Source organism: Neolamprologus brichardi, chromosome 3 (genome assembly GCF_056152115.1).
Source record: "Neolamprologus brichardi isolate AB-2024 chromosome 3, ASM5615211v1, whole genome shotgun sequence".
Lineage (NCBI taxonomy): Eukaryota > Metazoa > Chordata > Actinopteri > Cichliformes > Cichlidae > Neolamprologus > Neolamprologus brichardi.
The window spans coordinates 60286117-60306264 of record NC_142106.1 but is presented as its reverse complement, the minus strand read 5'-3'; the positions used below and the strand labels follow the sequence as shown (position 1 = coordinate 60306264).

Below are 20148 nucleotides of genomic sequence, written 5' to 3'. Positions count from 1 at the left end.
TTACTTGATCAATAGCTGCAATTACATTTTTTCAACTTTATATTTAAGCTTGTGTTACGGATTCAAATATTGGGGATCGATACAAGTGGAAAACCAAAATCACAACACTGGTCCGGCCGGGTTGAATCAAACGATGATTTAATGAACACACGCGTGGGAGATGGACACCATACAGCAGACAGCATCAGATCTCAAAATGGTGGAGCCTTGATCAAACTCTTATAGCCTCTAGTGGCCCCCACCTAATCATAAAACCCTAAACATTCACATTCTTTCTCTCACACAGCGCCTAAGCTACGACCTTGGCTCCCTGTTTATCTGCTCCTGCTGAGATGGGGTAGTATGCTCTGTTCTCTTCTAATCAGACAAATAAGGCGATGATTTTCTGCGAACAGTATTTTCTTATAACTCAGCAGTATAATGCATCATAAAACAATATCATTCATTCACAATAAATCAACAGTCTAATGTAATGCAAATCAGTTTAACAAATGTAATAGTTATCACCTTCTTCTAATTCAGGAGAATAATGCAAACTAAAACTACATAATAATTCACAATCTTTAAGTAGGGGTCTAACATGGCATAAAATAATATTACAATCCGACAATTCCCCCTGATGAGCTCTTTAGACTTAAAGAGCTCACTTACACCCTGCAATCCAGTGTTGCCGGGTTCATTTCTTCTTACTCCTGAGGCCCTTTGTCCCCCTGTTGGGTGAACCATATGTGAGATGACCTCTGTGTTTGCGCAGTTCAGATGCAAGAAAAACTATTATTACAACAACAATAGTAGGTACAGATGACACTCCCATCACTCCCCAGTTCTCCCACAGCTTTATTTCGGTGCTACCTTATACCCTTCAAACGTACTCAGACTAGAACCTCTGTCCGAGAAGCTTTTAGCCTTTATTTTATTGCTGTAGGCACCAGTGTCTTCCAGTCGGGTGATCCTCTGCTCTTCTTTCTTCAACCTCAGGGGTTAGACAACCCTTCAGTCGTTGTACAGATCAGGAGATTATTCTGCCCCGATTTCAAACAATGATCTGTGTATTCTGGGGTCACAGCTGTGTTCCCCTTTTTGACCAAGAGCCTCTCGAACGTCGTTGGTCTGGTGTTCCTGGATTTCTGCCAACCCCTTCATGGTTATTGCTGTGTTTATGGGATCCATCCTTTTGAGGTGACTAGCTGGAGCCCAAAATGCCATGACACTTGAACCCAGTTGGTGTTTCAGCAATCACTGTGTCTGTCTCTGCTGCGAAGGATCCTCGTATATCTGTGACCTCGTCTGGTGTCTGTTCCTTTCTCTGTAAGAGACAGAAAACCAAAACACGTCTTTTCCTAGCTCTAACAATCTAATGTTGTTGAACTTTGGTGGTTCAGAATTGGTTTAGAACATTCAGAATCTCCCAAGGACTTATCCTAATTTAGTGTATGTGTGTGTAAGCGTGTTTGCATTTAGCCCGCTGCACTGGCATTTCCTACACTTTATCAGTCCGGACTATCGCCGAACGAAGCTTATGACCTTCAAAAGACCGAGTGCCAACTCATTATAAGCACATTTGCAAGGTGTGTATGAAAATGATTAAAACCACTCATTCTAATGAAAAACATCAAAAACAAATTAGCCATTTTTAATTCTAACATGTGTCCCCACCCCTTTTCAAAAAATCATGTGTTTCCTTCCGCCTACCGTCCCACGGTTTCCTCTCCAGTGTGGTACTCAGCTTCTCGTGAACACAGGCATTTTATCTTCTAATCTCCCCCCCCCCTTTTTTTGACACATTCCCATGTGTCAATTCAACGGAGCTAGAAAATTAAAAGAAAAGGTTAGTGACCTTATATCTTTGAAAGTATCAGACTTTCTCCTATCCAGTGTCGTTGCTCCAGTCTTGTTATCCTGTGCCAAGGAATGAAATCAATTTAATTGTCATGTTAGATCTGTTCAACTCCTGGCTCCGCCCAGAGCCTGCGTCTTCACAATTGTCTACAAACAAAACCGGTATTAATATGAACTTCACTTCAACATGAACTTGTTGACTACTTTTGACACCTGTAAATAGAAGATTAACATGAGGTTATAACAATCACTGTAATACAAATGTTAATGTAATGTCAATAGCTTCAATAAATGTTCAATGCAATGCTTGTTATATGATTCTGATGTAACAATAATGCTGATGCTAAAATAACAGTAAAACACCCCCTTTTTATCCCGTTTATAAACTTCACACATTAACGTTTATAAATGCCTCTTTTCAATTTTATTTCCCCCTGTTTTTCCCTTACTGACCACAGCAGGGGCATCTATGTTTTAATTCAGCCAGGAATCCAGCTCACCTGATTCATCACTGACCCCACTGGCACTGGCATCTGACAGGGTGGCGCTGCATATTCTTCCTTTAATGTCACTATTTTCAATCTGTTAATTAGAATGCTTAAACATGGAGTAGACTACGTCCACAAGTCAATACAGCTGTAAATTTGGCCAGTTATCAATCTATTACCAATCAATAACAAAAGATAGCTTTTATTTTATGCATGCTTTTAGTCAACCACTCACCCAGAGGATCTTCAACCCCAGAAAATTCCTTCTCCTCATTTAATGAGTCTGTCCTCCTTCCATGCCCTGGTAACTGGTCCATCCAGAGCCATATCATCTTGAAATATACATACAACAAGCCAAACCACACCTTTGTCACACCAACCCTTTTCCGCCGTGAAGATGTCCAACGCCATCTTAGTCTGGACTGTCAAAGGTGACTTTAACGCTGACTGTTCATTTATAACATTTCCTGGTCAGATTAGCCAATCTCCGCAAACTGGAATAAACATAATCAACATGATCAACATTTTTCCTGCGTGTTATTTCACCATCTTATTGATTCCAACGCTCCATCCTTATGTGGTTTGCTACATTATGTTTATCTAGAACTCCACTCTGTCTCTAAATGTTTGAAGAGTTTTTCATGTTTGGGGTCAAGTTTTAAGAATTTGACCATACGTGAAATTAATGATGTTATCACCCCCATCGGTGCTTACCTTTCCCACTTCTGATGATATTCCTCCCTATTCTTTGCAAGTACCCCCTTTTGGTGGCGAGAAACTGTTGGTGTGGTCAAGTGGGTGCTGTAAAAACAAAAGCTCAGGACAGAACAGTTATCAGTCATGTACTTCATGCAAAATTAGCATATATTGAATTTCATATTGATCCTCTGAGTGTAATGGTACATTTTAATTTGAATTTATCAAAGCTAAACACAATATTTTTTTTTATTTTGCTCTTGTTCTTGTGCAGCACCACATCTCAGCACATGCCCCTGTCGGTTCTATCCTACTTTTCTAAATTATTGACTCTTTCAATGGAGAACCTAAATGACGTGGACCAGTGTTTGTCATTACATATCTCTATTTTGAATGTGACAAGTCTATTATTCCCCTGTTACTCATAGACATCAATAGAAGTCTCTTTTTTTTTTTTTACTTTTTTTCCCCAATTAAAGTTAATTGACTCTTTACAGTGGCCTGCTATGGTTAATAATAACATGTTCAGTCATGAGTGAAATCAAAGCTTCTCTTCACTTTAGCATTTAACATTCCCAACAATATAATGTGATACATTAATCGAAACACAGCTAATAAAACACAATTTTCTTAATGCAAACATCAGTAACTCAAAATTAGCAACCAAAGGGTTAAGTCTGCAGTTCACACTCATGTGAAGCTACAGCCTCCCCCTTTAGTCTCTGTCATTCTTCTGTTCCTGCAAAAACAAAACAAAGCGAGACAAAACATCCACCCTTCTTTTACAGGCTCGGTGAATTGTTTGTGGACATTTACTAATCCTAAAGTCGGTACCGTTTTTGTCTCAGTATCAAGTCAGTTAAAACTTTTAGTCGTCAGTCCATCACAGTCCAGTCACATGCATACATTCACACACATTCATACCAGATATTGCTGATAATGGAGTTTCACGCGCAACCTATTCAAGCCTCCATCACCAGCAAGATGACGTCATCATTTTAAAGGAAAACAGTTCCTTGTTGTTTTTATTTTGACTGGATTGACTCGCTGCAATCCTTTTAGCCTCAGGACTTCTCATGTGATCAATGTCCCATATAAGTGAATTTCTCCAGAGCCCATTATAATCATGGAGAAAAATACTTTGCAACTGTTTTCAGTAAGAATATTTTATAGCGCTTTAAAGTTCAATCTCTCAGGCCTGGATTAAAGAGCTGATTTGTTAGGAACTCACAAAATACCAAAATATCACCACCGGTGGATCACTCCTCTCAGATGTTCTTATTTCAGTGCACTGTAACAAAAGCAAAAACAAACGTAACCAATAAAATACTGGGCCCCGTTGCAAACATGTCCAAGCATAAAACCATCTTTCTCTCTCTTAGAGAAAGAAAACAATCCAAACCTCACTGATAAGATCAACCTAGTGTTAAGCAAAACCCAAAATCAACCAAAACTTCACCAGAAAGTTTTTCTCCGTCCCGGGACAATATTGTGTAGGAATACAGGTACCGTAACTCCTTTTTGCACTGACAAAAAACATGTTGGACTTATTTAATTCAATAGTGGACACTGGTTGCACACAAATGTTTTGCTTTGGCAGAAACTTAAACAACTGAGTTAAATCAACACAACCTTTTCATATTCAGTAAACCTGTGCATTTTGTGTTCATAAACCACGATTGAAACATGTTCTGATGGAGTAAGTTGAGCTCCTGGAATATTTTAATCCTTCACAATTCTGTCATTTTATTTCAACACTATTCAATAACTTTTATCCAAATGCTACTTAGTCACTTAAATACTACATGTTGTCTTCATATTGCATACGGTTCAACAAAGTCTAGATTCTGGTTACCATAAAAATTGAATGGGTCTACAACAACTACCATCCTCCTATCTTTATCCTGGTTGCAGGAGGGCTGGGAAATAACCCTGAAGTGATAGGTTACGAGGCAGGGTGCACCCCGAATAGGTCACCAGTCTATCACCTAGAAACAAACAACCATTTACACTTACATTCACGGATAATTTAGAATCATCAATTAACCTAGCTCTAATAGCTGCATGACTTTTCACTGTGGCAGGAAACCAGAATACCCAGAGAGAAACCACTGCAAACTAGCCAGACTGTGGACTTGCACCCAGGACCTTCTTACTGTGGAGGAACAGCACTCACCAGCATGCCAACAATGTAGGAAGTACAGGGAAGCTATGATTTCCTGTATTTGAGGCAGACTTTTTTTATGCTTGCCCTTGACAGGTTAATCCACAATAAATAGCAATAGCATGCATGTGGTGTGTGTGTCGTTGTCTGCCTCTTATAACTCCAGTGATTTTCCTGCAATTTGAAATCTTATGCGGTCTTATGAATTCTGTGAGTTCAGCAACTAACCACTCTTACTAGATTGTATCGTGTCATCTCAATGAGAACAAATTAAGTTGTTGAATTTTATACAGATCTTTAAAGCCTGAGGCAATTGTGTTAAATACACGTGAGATGCTTACGTAAATCCAAGGGCTGGCCCCCCTTTTTTTTTAAATTTATTTTATTTTATTTATTTATTTATTTATTTTTTCAGTATGTTCCTCCTTCAATTAAATCTCAATCACAAAAATGTGGCGCTCCGAAATAAGGCTCACACCGTTAATTCATCATTTTCACTCTGTACCACTGCTCCTTAACAGGCTGTGTGAAGCACAGTAAACAATTCAGTCGAGGCCTTGAGCCATAGACAGACATCACTCACAGACATTGTTTTCATAACCAAACTGCTCTAGACCCTGTCCCCTAAATCTACGCAAATGCCCTCTGGGTGACATGAAATGCATTTAACCAATTAACAATCAAAGGCTTCTTGTTGTTGTAACAGATTCTGTATTTGGACGTTTGTGTGCAGCATTTTGCGTATCAGCATAGCATTTGTTAGTAAAGCATTCTTCATTGCACAAACGTGTGTGTGTGTATCACTTCTCAGTGAATTGAATCAGCATTTCGATTTGTGTGCGTGTGTGTGTGTCATTTCTCATTCAATCAACGAGTGCATATGTGTTCATATATGTGTTTCTTTTGATTCTGAGTCAGTGTATGTAGATGTGTGTGTGCTTGTGTGTGTGTTTATGTTCATCATTTTCCTGTTCTGGTGTTCTGGGTAAACCATGGCCTGAAGCGCACCCTGGGGTCCTGCCCTCCCCCTTTTCAGTCCGTTTGCGTCCATTGGTGCTGCTGCCCAAAGTTCTGTCCACACTGGTTCTGGCCCCAGTTGAGGCAGTCCTTTTCCCCAGTGTCCTGCATCTTCTCCTTGTCCAGCTCCTCCTTAATTTGACCCTTTTTGCTTCTGTAGCTCCTTCAAGGTTTGCTCCTGCTGTTGGAGCTTCTCGTCAGGTTTGGCGACCTCCTGCTCCAGCAAGCTCCGGCCTGATTTCAAGTCCTGTATCTGGGACTCTAAGCCTGACTGATAGGTTCAATTAGCAGCCAGCTCCTCCTGAGCCATGCTCAGTTTCTGCTCTGATGCCTTGAGCTCTTACTGAGGGCAGAAACCTCAGTCTTTTCCGTAAACGTCAGATTGAAGTTTATTGATGTTTTCCTTGCTTTGCTCCACGGCCTTCTGCAGCTCTGCTGTTCGGCTCTCCTCAGAGGTCAGCTCCTGGCCGAGCCCCGACACCTGTGCCTTCAGCTTATGTTCTTCTGGTGCTTTTGTCCAATCTGAGGTGCCTCCTGACCTCAGTTACTCCTCGTGTCTCTGGCACGCCCTTTTTAATGCCCGATCATCCGTGTTGGTCCGTCACTGTCCTGCACAGTTTTAATGCAGAGTTGTTAAGGTCAGCATTCTTTTGCTCTGCCTCACTTTTCATCAGGGCTTAATAGGCGTCTTGTCACAGCTCTGTCAGCTGAAGCTGTCTGGAAATCTCTCCCGTGTAGTGAAACGGGTCTTGGATTTAACGCTCTCCGTCTCCACTGCATGAGATCGTTTCCTGCAGCACTGTTGACATTTTCAGATTGTTGTTGTGGGTCCAGCTGCTGTAGCATTTGGTCAGGGTCACATCAAAGATGGTAGAGGGGAGAGCAAAGATGGTAGAGGGGAGAGCAGGAGTCCAGGTCAGCCTCGGCTTTCCGGGCCAACAAAGCAGCCTGTAATTAAGCATAAAGAGAAAAAACAAAACTAAAACAGACGAACAGGAAAATGATGTTGTTTTGGCTGTGTTATTCAGAGAGGGGCCAGGCCCTGTGTTAGCCTTCTCCCCCTCCTTTTTTTGTTTTTTCTCACTATATAATCAACTCATAACCCACCAAGTTGACGGGACAACACAGGTACATGTTAAAATTCTTAAGATCATGTTTAATAACTCAAAAAAGGAATTTTCTTTCATTTAGTAATCACTTATATTAATCAATCAGCAGGAAACATGTCACAATTTGACTCTTTTAACCACTAAATTTGTTGTTTCATCACTGGTTGGTCATACCAGTGTCTTTCTTTTTGAAGTCAAGTTGTTGTCCTGCAACCCAGAGAGTTTATTTGTTAGTAGTGGATAAACTTTATCATTTAACAACAGGTGTATGTTAAGTTTCGCTGCTTTAACCTTGCTGGAAAATCTTGACGTGTTCATGAATGTAAGCTGTTTCTTCATTGCGTGTGTGTGCGTTTGTGGGTGGGTTATTTTAACTTTTTCTCAAACAAGGCATTTCTCTAGTTGTGTGTGTTTTTAATTTTGTTTCCCAAATTTTGATCTCCCACCTTAAATAACAGCATTCCATGTCTTCAGCCAGGAATTAGAGCTTGCTTGTGAGATTCAGGGACACATGGTGCCAAAAACAATTCAGCGAAAAACTTGCCTGAAAATTTCCAGTGATGGTAACCGATAACTGGAGGAGAAGATGTCCTTTAATCTTCTTTTTAGGGTGGGGACAAAGTGAGAGGTCAAGCTGTAAAATTTTTAGCCAGAGCTTGGTCTGTCTGTCGTCCCAATTTTGTTAATCTATCCTTTTGCCGCTGTACTTAGGTCTCCAGGTTGAGAGAAATCCACCTGTATTAAGAGACTAAAACATTCATTCACTATTTTTCTTAAAACATCCATTTGGTTCATCTGCCTAGATTTTACTCTCTCTCTTGGTGCATAGTTCACACAGTCAGGCAGTTGCCTTTTATGTGCATGGAAATTTCCGGTCACAGACACAAAGCTACTCACCCCCAGCAGCTGCAAAGCCGTCTCTCCTATATCAAAACCCAGCCAAACATCAAACATTCACCGTAGTCATTCAAAACTTTATTTGTAATATTATAATCAGCAAAATCAGCGTTTTAATTACAGGTATGTATCATTGTTTGCAAATCATAATTATAAAACTCAATAACACGCTAAACAGGAAGTCCTCTGTGGGCTTCACAGCAGCCACCTCTTTTGCATGTTCACACACCGTCTAAGAATAGCTCGCAGCGCTGCAGCGCGCTGTCGTCACACACAGCCTCGTTTCACACTCAACTCTCTATCTTATATTTACAAAGACGTCTTATATTTACAATCACTCTCAGGCCTGAAAGTTTTAGCGCCTAACAATTTTGACAAATTTAAGTTAACGGGTCCAACCGAAGAAAGTCCAACTTTTTTGTAATCAATTAACCAGTATCAGACTCTAACTGTATCTGGCCTCATCTCTAAAATCCCTAACTCAATTTAAAGTGTCCAAAAAAGCGCAGACACCGTTCCAAACGGTAAAGTGGTGCAACCACTAGTTATTCTGGAGTGCCCCAAGCTCCACAGTGACCAACTGACTATCCCTCAAAGAGGACAAGGCCTAGGCGTCCCCGGCCTTGGCAAGCGTTACCTCTGAGCACTGCACTTCCTAGCGATATATGATCGCCGTCCTATAATAATTTATAACACTTTGAAACAACAGTCAACACTCCAAAACAAGAATATGACTGAAGCAGATGCAACGTTATGGACAATGGAGACTCTAACTCGCAACATGACCAACACAGGTGCAATCTTTAGACCAATGGAGACTCTAACTCACAAAATGACCAATTACCTATCAAACTACCTGGGACTCTAACCCAGTATTATTTTCCTTTATCTTGAGCCTCTAACCCAGTATTGTAACTTATAAACTTCAACTTTCAACTCTCATGAGATTTTTTCATCAAAATCAACACAGACACCCACCGGCAACTTTTACTGAATAGACATTTAATTTTATCGTCCAATTCAGCACACTTCGGATAAAATAAACAGGCCTGTGCCCACCTCTTTTATAAAGGCGCCTGTCCACTCAGTTCGATTGCCGGATAATGTCTGCCCGTCTGACCACCTTGGACCGTCTAAGCCTCCAAAACTTCCAACCCAATACCACAGGACGAGCCCCCAAAACTGTTACGGATTCAAATATTGGGGATGGATACAAGAGGAAAACCAAAATAACAACACTGGTCCGGCCGGGTTGAGTCAAACGATGATTTAATGAACACACGCATGGGAGATGGACACCATACAGCAGACAGCATCAGATCTCAAAATGGTGGCGCCTTGATCAAACTCTTATAGCCTCTAGTGGCCCCCACCTAATCATAAAAGCCTAAACATTCACATTCTTTCTCTCACACAGTGCCTAGGCTACGACCTTGGCTCCCTGTTTATCTGCTCCTGCTGAGATGGGGCAGTATGCTCTGTTCTCTTCTAACCAGACAAATAAGGCGATGATTTTCTGCGAACAGTATTTTCTTATAACTCAGCAGTATATTGCATCATAAAACATTATCATTCATTCACAATAAATCAACAGTCTAATGTAATGCAAATCAGTTTAACAAATGTAATAGTTATCAGCTTCTTCTAATTCATGAGAATAATACAAACTGTATCACAATCTTTGATTAGGGGTCTAACATGGCATAAAATAATATTATAATCCGACACTTGTAACAGACGTTTACACCATATAATGAAGTAAATGCAGAATAAACACATCCATCCATCCATCCATCCATTCGCTTCCGCTTATCCTTTTCAGGGTCGCGGGGGGTGCTGGAGCCTATCCCAGCTGTCATAGGGCGAGAGGCGGGGTACACCCTGGACAGGTCGCCAGTCTGTCGCAGGGCCAACACACAGGGACAGACAACCATTCGCACTCACATTCATTCGCTCATTCACACCTAGTGACAATTTGGATTATCCAATTTACCTATCCCCACAAGCTGCCCCCAGAATAAACACAAAGAATGTTAAATGCTTCAATTCAAAGAGACTTTGAATAGTTTTCTTCAGTCTTTAACTCAGCTTCTGTCCTGTAAATACAACTTTGTAACAAACATATATACTAAAAGGTAAGTATGCACTAATATATAATAATTTATAATCTATATTACTGCTGTTAATGAAAATGTTTAATCAGACTCATCACAGGGTTACTGTGGATTAATTTGGATTAATCACGATTAAATATCATTTTTAATGTAAACTAATCAAATTTCATTTCATGAGCAAACAGACTCGAGAGAAAAGGGCAAATTTACACACTTAACATGTTTATTGAACGACTCTGTAAACATTGATTAACCTCCTGAATGAGCCGGCCCCCCCAGGGACAGTCCTGCATGCTAATGATGGGCTCTGCTCTGTACGTGCATGATTCTGTCAGCCACAAACTCCTCAGCTGATCCTGAATCTGAGCCCATCTGTAAAACAATCATTTTCTTCACAAGTCTGTGGAGGTGGCACTGATCATGCAGCAGTCTAACACACTCTGTCACTCTTCTTCAAGTCTTTGACACGAGGAACCAAAACTATGTTATTAATAATATTAACAGGTCTGCAGTTTTTCCACTTGGCAGTTGTGTCATCAGTGCTTTGCATTATTTTGATATTTTAAGCTGGAAGTGCTTCGGTGAAAAGAAAATTCCTTCTGTCACAATGTGCAGAATACTTCATGTTGGTCGGCTGGTCCGTCTTGTTATTTTTTTAATACTCAAACTTTCCATCGAGAGGTCAGTGTGCGTTTATCATCTTCCATATTGAGCTGATTGGTTCAGCTGCCCGTCACTAACAGATGTGCTGCACATCTGCACTTGTGCAAAGGTAACTCTACTTGGACAAACTGCCCGAAGTGCGTTGATAGAAACATTTCAGGGATTTTGAGTCATTCTGCACTCCAGATGTGTCGTGTTAAAGATTTTTATCATGTTAATCATGATAATAGATGAACCCCCTAACCCTAACCCTACATGTTAATTTTGACAGCACTGGTAAATCCTTTTTAATGTTCTTCTGTCAGATCATTGATTAGACTCGACCTCAAATACGAGACTCAGAAAACTCAAATGAAAACTCAAATCAAACCAATGAGAAAAGGACTTCTTGTGTGTAGAATGAAAACATATGGAAGTCGTCAGGTTTCAAACACTCGATGAATCTACTGCACAGTTACATTCAGGGACCTTTGGCCTCCTGAGAGCATTAGTTGATGGTTCATCACAGTTTTACCTTCCAGTGAGTGAATTGATCAGTTTGATGAAGTCTCAAAGTTTCCTCTGAGCTTCTGCAACATCATCACTTCCATCACTGATGAAAGAAAGTTCATAGAAAACAGAAAATATATCTTCAGAATCTGAGAGTCTAAAACTTGACAAAGTTGATTCAGATGAAGTTATTTGAGCAGAAACTCCTGGATCTTTATCCTGTGTTGATCTAATCCTTCATGGTTCCTCCACAGAGTGGAGCAGCAGAGCTCAGAGGTTCCCAGTGGTCAGTCTGCCCAGCAGCATCAAACACAGCTGGACTCCATATTTATGGTCTGTACATGTACAACAACTACTGTTACATCTGTTCTGTTCACAGTCATCTCCATGCTGCTCTTTGTAGACCAGTGGATTGTCTGTAGGGCTGAGAAAAAAGTACAAATACTTCATTACATAACCTAATTACTATTTTCAGGTATCTGTAGTTTACTTGAGTAGTAACTATTTTTTACTTTTAGTGTGTACATTTTTAAACAAATATCTGAACTTTCTACTTCTTAAAAGTAGAAACGTCCTCCAAAGAGCTGCTTTTTTTTTTTACTATTACTTTTAAGTTTAATGAGTACTTCAACTTTTACTGGAGTAGTTTTTAATAGTAGTAGTTGTCCTTCTACTTAAACAAAAGTACAGACTTTGTGTACTTTGCTGATTTTTACAATGAGTCAGTTCTGATTCACAAATTCAGTTTTGATTCAGTCAGAAATATTATAATGATGATTATTTATCTTGGATTTCACTGTTGAAAGAACCTTTAAACCTTGTAAAAGAAAAACATTTAATTCCAAATGATTTGAGTCTTTCTCTGCAACTACAAACTCCGTGTAAACTACTTTGGTATAAAAACAAAGCTGAGACTTCATCAGAGGTGTAAACATCAGGTTAAAGATCCACACTTTGCGTTTACATGTTTTCATGATTACATGATTTCACTCTGATTGGCTCATTCATAAATATTCTGTTCCAGCTGCTGGAGGACAACATCATCACTTTTGTGAAGAACGAGCTGAAGAAGATCCAGAAGGTTCTGAGTTCAGATTACCCAGAATGCTTAGAGAGTCAGAGGGAGGATGAGGAGGAGAGGAGGAGCAGAAAGGCACTTGTGACAATCACAGTGAACTTCCTGAGGAGACTGAAGCAGGAGGAGCTGGCTGAGCGTCTCTATTGCAGTAAGAGCATTTCTGTAAGCGTTTAAGCTGATTGATGACTACATCAGTCATTAAACAACCACTGTTGTCCTACTGGGAGACTTCAACGCTCATGTGGGCAATGACAGTGAGCCCTGGAGGGACGTGATTGGGAGGAACGGCCTCCTGGATCTGAATCCGAGTGGTGTTTTGTTTTTGGACTTCTGTGCAGATCACAGTTTGTCCTTAATGAACAGCATGTTTGAACATAAGGGTCCATAAGTGCACGTGGCACCAGGACGCCGCAGGATGCTGGACAGACCTGGCACAACTAAACGTGCGTGTGAACGCCTCACAGAGGCCCTGGTCTGCAAGACCTTCAACAAACACCTCTGGCAGAGCTTCAGCTGCAGTCTGAGGGAGACTGGTGCTCTACTTGCACTGTGTATAGTGCAGGTGGAGCACTGCTGACGTCGACAGAGAATATTGTCGGGCGGTGGAAGGAATACTTTGAGGACTTCCTTAATCCCACTGGCTTCCTCCTCCTGGAGAAGAAGCAGAGTCTGTGGATGAGGGGACGACTTACCTGTCTCCGGGGGCGAGGTCCCTAAGAGAGATAAATGACTCCTTGTTGGGTACACTGTAAACCCGAATAAGTTCAGTGAACTCAACATTCATGTGGAAACTGATTACATAATAATTTTTAAGTTAACTTACTTAAAAACTATAAGTTCACTGTAACTTAAAACATATGACCTGAATAAGATCAAAGAATTGAACTACCTCCAACCTGTAACTTAGTATTTAAGTAACTTACAAAGTTTAATTTCACTAAACCTGTATATTTTACTTTATTTAAACTTTATTTCATTACTTTACTAACTTAAATATTATAACTTATATAAACTCTAATTACCTAAAAAAGCGCACGCTAAGTCTAACCCAGGGGTCTATAACAGGGGTCTGCAACCTTTAACACCCAAAGAGCCACTTGGACCCGGTTTCCACGCAAAAGAAAACACTGGGAGCCGCAAATACTTTTTGAAATCTAAAATGAAGATAACACTGTGTATATTGTTTTTTTTTTTTTACCTGTATGCTTTGTGTGAACAACTAAAGTAAGTAAGTAAAGTTTATTAAGCGCTTTTCACAGACAGGCAGTCACAAAGAGCTGTACACAAATATTAAAATAAACAATAAATCAATAGACATTATACACGATGTAAAACATCAAATGTAAATAATGTAAAGAATATAAAATACGTAGATCAACAAAAGGCTTGTTTGAACAGAAAAGTTTTTAACTGCTTTTTAAAAGAATCCACAGAGCAACTAAGGCATGCTGCTTATAAAATTCATGAAGTGCTACAGAGAAAATTACATTTTATTTATGTAATTAACACATTTTGAACTTGAAGAAATATAACAAAAGGAAGGACACCCAGCTGAACTAAAATGATCCAGCAAACAAAAACTGCTGTGAGCCGCCACCCTTATATCACCTCTGGGCTTATGTAGCCTTGACCTGACTTTTAAAAAGTAATTGGAAAAAAAGCTCTATGCTGCTAAAAAAAAAAGAAGATATTTGCAAAATTCTGCTTAAATATGTATTTTACTTTTCAAAAAAAAACTTTTCAGAGTATGTAGTTCAGGTTCACGAACGTATGCCATGATGTCATCAAGCCTCTTAACTTAATAACTTTGACACGAAGGTTTTATTTACTCATAACTTTCTATTCTAATAAAGAGTTAGCCCCCTATATTTGGAACTAATAAGTTCCAAATATAGGGGGCTCCCACTCCTTAGCCTACCTGGGAAAGTCTATGCCAGGATGCTGGAAAGGAGAATCCGTCTGTCCGTCTGAACCTCGAATGCAGGAAGAAAAATGTGGTTTTCATCCAGGTTGTGGACCACTGGATCAGCTCTTTATCCTCTCAAATATACTTGAGGATGCATTGGTGTTTGTCATTGGTGTTTGTTAGTCTACATGTGTTTTGTGGACCTGGAGAAGGCATTCAGCAGTGTCACTCTGAGTGATCTTTTGGGAGGTATGGAGTGTCTGGCCTGTTGCTAAGGGTATTTGGTCCTTATACACCTGTTGCAGGAGCTTGGTTAGCATAGCCGGACTTGTTTCCAGTGGGTGATGGACTCTGCCCGTGTTACCCTTTGCCGCAGATTCTCTTCATAATTTTTATGGACAGAATTTCCGACAAGTGGCGGAAGGGTTTCTCTTGGGTGGTCTCAGAATCTGATCTCTGCTTTTCGCAGATAATGTGGTTCTGCTGCCCTAATCAGGTGATGGCCTCCAGCTCGTACCAGAACAGTTCATGCCTGATTGTGAAGTGGTGGAAATGAGAATCTGCACCTCCAAATCTGGGGCCATGGTCCTTAGTCGGAAAAGGGTTGAGTGCTCACTCTGGGACAAAAATGAGTTCCTGCCCCAAGTGGAGTTGAAGTATCTCGGGGCCTTGTTAACAAGTGACGGGAGAACAGATGGATTGGTGGTACTGCTGCTGCAGTGATGCGGACGCTGTACCAGTCCGTCATGGTGAAGAGAGAGCTGAATTTTAAAGCAAAAGTCTCACTTGTCGATCTACATCCCTAACCTCACTTATAGGCATGTTGTTAGTGACCAAAAGAGCAAGTTTGCAGATAAAAGCGGTGGAAATGGGCTTCCTCTGAAGGGCTGCTGGCTTCTGCCTTAGTAATAGGGTGAGAAGTTTGGCCACCTGGGATTGCCTCAGAGTAGAGCCGCTGCTCCTTCACATCGAAAGGAGCCAGTTGAGGTCGTTTGGGTCTGACAAGGATGCCTCCTGGGCACCTACTAAGTGAGGTGTTCTGGGCATGTCCCACCGAGGCAGACCCAGGACACGCTGGAAAGATTATATCTCTTGGCTTGCCTGGGAACACCTTGATGTTCCCCCAGACAAGCTGGAGGAAGTGGTCATGAAGAGGGTTGTCTGGGCTTCTCTACCTAGGCTGCTGCCTCCTTGACTGGCCCTGGATAAGCGGAAAAATATAAATGGATGGATGGATGAGTAGAACATTTGTTATTGTCTTAAGACATGGACCAACATGTAGCCAAATATCCATGCTTTAAAGAAATGAGACGTAATGTTTTGCATTCTTTTTCCAGAACATTTTCCTACGGTATGTCAACGTAACCTTAAATCTGCTCTGAAGAAGAAATTCCAGTGTGTGTTTGAGGGGATCGCTAAAGCAGGAAACCCAACCCTTCTTAATCAGATCTACACAGAGCTCTACATCACAGAGGGAGGGACTGCAGAGGTCAATGATGAACATGAGGTCAGACAGATAGAAACAGCATCCAGGAAACCAGACAGACCAGAAACAACAATCAGACAAGAAGACATCTTTAAAGCCTCACCTGGAAGAGATGAACCAATCAGAACAGTGCTGACAAAGGGAGTGGCTGGCATTGGGAAAACAGTCTTAACACAGAAACACACCATGGACTGGGCTGAAGACAAAGCCAACCAGGACATCCAGTTCATGTTTCCATTCACTTTCAGAGAGCTGAATGTGCTGAAAGAGGAAAAGTTCAGCTTGGTGGGACTTGTTCATCACTTCTTTACTGAAACCAAAGAAGCAGGAATCTGCAGCTTTGAAGACTTCCAGGTTGTGTTCATCTTTGATGGTCTGGATGAGTGTCGACTTCCTCTGGACTTCCACAAAACTACAATCCTAACTGACCCTAGAAAGTCCACCTCAGTGGATGTGCTACTAATAAACCTCATGAGGGGGAAACTGCTTCCGTCTGCTCGCCTCTGGATAACCACACGACCTGCAGCAGCCAATCACATCCCTCCTGACTGTGTCGACATGGTAACAGAGGTTAGAGGGTTCACTGACCCACAGAAGGAGGAGTACTTCGGGAAGAGATTCAGAGATGAGGAGCAGGCCAGCAGGATCATCTCCCACATCAAGACATCACGAAGCCTCCACATCATGTGCCACATCCCAGTCTTCTGCTGGATCACTGCTACAGTTCTGGACGATGTGCTAGAAACCAGAGGGGGAGGCCAGCTGCCCAAGACCCTGACTGAGATGTACATCCACTTCCTGGTGGTTCAGGCCAAAGTGAAGAAGATCAAGTATGATGGAGGAGCTGAGACAGATCCACACTGGAGTCCAGAGAGCAGGAAGATGATTGAGTCTCTGGGGAAACTGGCTTTTGATCAGCTGCAGAAAGGAAACCTGATCTTCTATGAATCAGACCTGACCGAGTGTGCCATCGATATCAGATCAGCCTCAGTGTACTCAGGAGTGTTCACACAGATCTTTAAAGAGGAGAGAGGACTGTACCAGGACAAGGTGTTCTGCTTCATCCATCTGAGTGTTCAGGAGTTTCTGGCTGCTCTTCATGTCCATCTGACCTTCATCAACTCTGGACTCAATCTGCTGGAAGAACAACAAACAACCTCCATGATGTTTAAACTATCTTTACATCAAAATGCTGTGGACAAGGCCTTACAGAGTCCAAATGGACACCTGGACTTGTTCCTCCGCTTCCTCTTGGGTCTTTCACTGCAGACCAATCAGACTCTCTTACGAGGTCTGCTGACACAGACAGGAAGTAGCTCACAGACCAATCAGGAAACAGTCCAGTATATCAAGGAGAAGCTCAGTGAGAAACTGTCTGCAGAGAAAAGCATCAATCTGCTCAACTGTCTTATTGAACTGAATGATCGTTCTCTAGTGGAGGAGATCCAACAACACAGGACTTCAGGAAGTCTCTCCTCAGGTAAACTATCTCCTGCTCAATGCTCAGCTCTGACCTTCATCTTACTGTCATCAGAAGAAGATCTGGATGAGTTTGACTTCAAGAAATACTCTGCTTCAGAGGAGGCTCTTCTGAGAATGCTGCCAGTGATCAAAGCCTCCAACAAAGCTCTGTAAGTAAACATGAACTCATCACTTAAAGTCTTATAATCGATGAAAATCTTAAAACCATGGGAAATAAATCAGAAATTGTGAGTTCAAAGAACAGTTAAAAAACATAAACATAGTGAAATAAATGATCATCAGTCACTCAAAAAATGTTTTTTTCAGTCCAGTAGGACATGTCAGTATTTCTGTCACATTTTTGTCTGTAACTCTTATCAAACTACAAACCAGACCAAGCCAATAAGAACATGAGCTCTGATCCTTCAGCCCCTCTGAGGGGTTTATTATCCTCAGCTTGTTCACGTCTCCAACTCCAGCAGTTTGTTTTTTGTGTCACTTTCAGTGCATTGTCTCTTTTTTTATTATAAATCTCTGCTGTGACTGTCCTGTTTTCATCCAGGATGGAGGGAAAAATTGGGATTCATAATTGAAATTGCCACTCAGGTCCTGTTTCTTGACAGTATTCATATGTAACCGTAAGGCTGCCATAACCAGTGTTCCCATAGAATTACAGTTGGGTTCTCTATGGGTCCTCTACAGTTTCCTCCCAACATCCAAAGATGTGGTTGTCTTTCCCTCTGTGGGCTTAGTGAAAGAGACTGGATGGATCTCTCCTTTGTCTTTGATATATCCTTACAGCAAAGATTCTCCATGAAGTCTGTGTTTCAGCTCATCTTCTTTATACACACCTTTAACAGGAAGAGTTTTATACAGCTAGTGTTAAAAATCCAGTGTTCCTCACAGTTAATTAGCATAGCAATTACTGAATTAGTAAAATTTTCTAAAATAATTATTTTAGTTAATATTGTATGATAGTGTACACAGAATTATTAGCTCAGTAGGTAGAGTGGTCGCCCCATGATCATAAGGTCAGGGGTCGAATCCACCGAACAGCTACCCTGAGGTTCCCCTGAGCAAGGTACCATCAAGTGTACCATCAAATAGTGGGAACTGGACTGTTAGCACTCATAGTCTCATAGGTTTAAACAAAAAAAAAAAAAGGTTTAACATATAAACAAATTTTATTTGATCACATATATTGTTTTTTGTTTTGTTTTTTTTCCTTTCTCTCTCAGACTGAGCAGCTGTAACCTGTCAGAAAAAGGCTGTGAATTTTTATTGTCAGTGGTCAGCTCCCAGTCCTGTAGTCTGAGAGAACTGGACCTGAGTACCAACAGCCTGAAGGCTTCAGCAGTTAAGCTTCTGTCTGCTGCAGTGGAGAGTCCACACGCCAAACTGAATATTCTGAGGTCTGACAGATTTGTATTCTGTTTAGTTCTGTTTGTTTATATGTTTGATGTTTATTTTTGTTTATATCAATTGACAAAAATTATCAAACAATTTAACCAGTAAAAGTAAACTTTATCCAGTTATCCTTGTTTCATAGCATTTGTATTCAGTTTTAAGTTAAGGTAAACTTATCCTAACCTGCTCAGCACAAGACAATAAGCTATTTCACCCTGATTACACTTTAACAACAATCTTTATTCATGTATTTATCTTCAGACTTAACATCTGTGAACTCTCAGAGGAAAACTGTGAAGCTCTGTCCTCAGTTCTCAGCTCACAGTCCTCTAGTCTGACAGAGATGGACCTGAGTATCAGAAAACTGCAGAATTCAGGAGTGAAGCTTCTATCTGCTGGACTACAAAGTTTAAACTGTAAACTAAATACTCTGAGGTCAGATCAGAAAGCAGTTTGTTGTTAGAATTATTAATTAAATTTCATACATATGATGTTGTTTCTTAGTATGTTAATGTTTCCTTTAGAAATAGAGAGTCAACATTTAATGTTGTGAAATGTATTAACAAACTCTACATGAGTATTTGTTGTATAGACTGTCTTTTATTTTTCAGACTGAGTGCCTGTAACCTGTCAGAGAGAAGCTGTGAAGCTCTGTCCTCACTCCTCAGTTCCCAGTCCTCCAGTCTGAGAGAGCTGGACCTGAGTGACTCTGACCTGCAGGATTCAGGAGTGAAGCTTCTCTCTGCTGGACTAAAGAGTTCACAGTGTGCAGTTGAAACTCTCAGGTCAGGATTCAAACTTTTCCACAGATGATCATTTGAAATGTGACTTATATTATTGTATAAATGGGTAACTTTTATACAGCTGTCAAGTGAACTTTTATTTACATTTGAGTGGATAATTGGACTCTGAATTACTTTTAAAAGTTGTTATAGTCATGTTTTTGTTTATTAAAAAAATACTTCAATTGTACTGCCAAATTTAAAGATTTAGGCTCCTTTGCGCCTATAATATATACATTTGATTTCTTTAGGAATAAAATTAGGAAGATATTGGCGACTACTGATTGGTTCGCTGTTTTGTTTTTTATTCACATTCACTGTAGATAATGCAGGGTTCTGGTGCCGATGTGGGGGAGGGGACTCGCCCGGTACTAACTACCTACTACTAACTACCTCATCCAGATGTCTTCCTTACTAACCTTGATAAGAAGTAACTGCAGTAGCCTTATAGGTCAAATCAGTTTCACCTGTTAAAGGTAGCTCCACTATTAATGGTGTCACTTGTTATTTCTGGGACCAGTTTAGTAGCCTGAACAGCTGCTTAAAGGAAAG

The 20148-nt window shown here is 40.7% G+C and overlaps 2 protein-coding genes across 3 annotated transcripts in view; one reads left to right on the top strand and one right to left on the bottom strand.

Annotated features, from left to right (window-relative positions):
- Nucleotides 1-20148, top strand: part of LOC118453432 (protein NLRC3-like) — an 815502-nt gene that overhangs the window by 970 nt on the left and 794384 nt on the right. For both annotated transcript variants that reach the window (XM_087837957.1, XM_087837961.1), the window contains exons 3-8: nucleotides 11731-11809; nucleotides 12501-12702; nucleotides 15798-17577; nucleotides 18646-18819; nucleotides 19076-19249; nucleotides 19426-19599. In XM_087837957.1, the coding sequence (XP_087694083.1) occupies nucleotides 11731-11809; nucleotides 12501-12702; nucleotides 15798-17577; nucleotides 18646-18819; nucleotides 19076-19249; nucleotides 19426-19599 (2583 nt within the window). The remainder of the gene's footprint in view (nucleotides 1-11730; nucleotides 11810-12500; nucleotides 12703-15797; nucleotides 17578-18645; nucleotides 18820-19075; nucleotides 19250-19425; nucleotides 19600-20148) is intronic.
- LOC148105994 (Fc receptor-like B) overlaps nucleotides 1-20148 on the bottom strand; it is a 385026-nt gene that overhangs the window by 330621 nt on the left and 34257 nt on the right. The window lies entirely within an intron of this gene.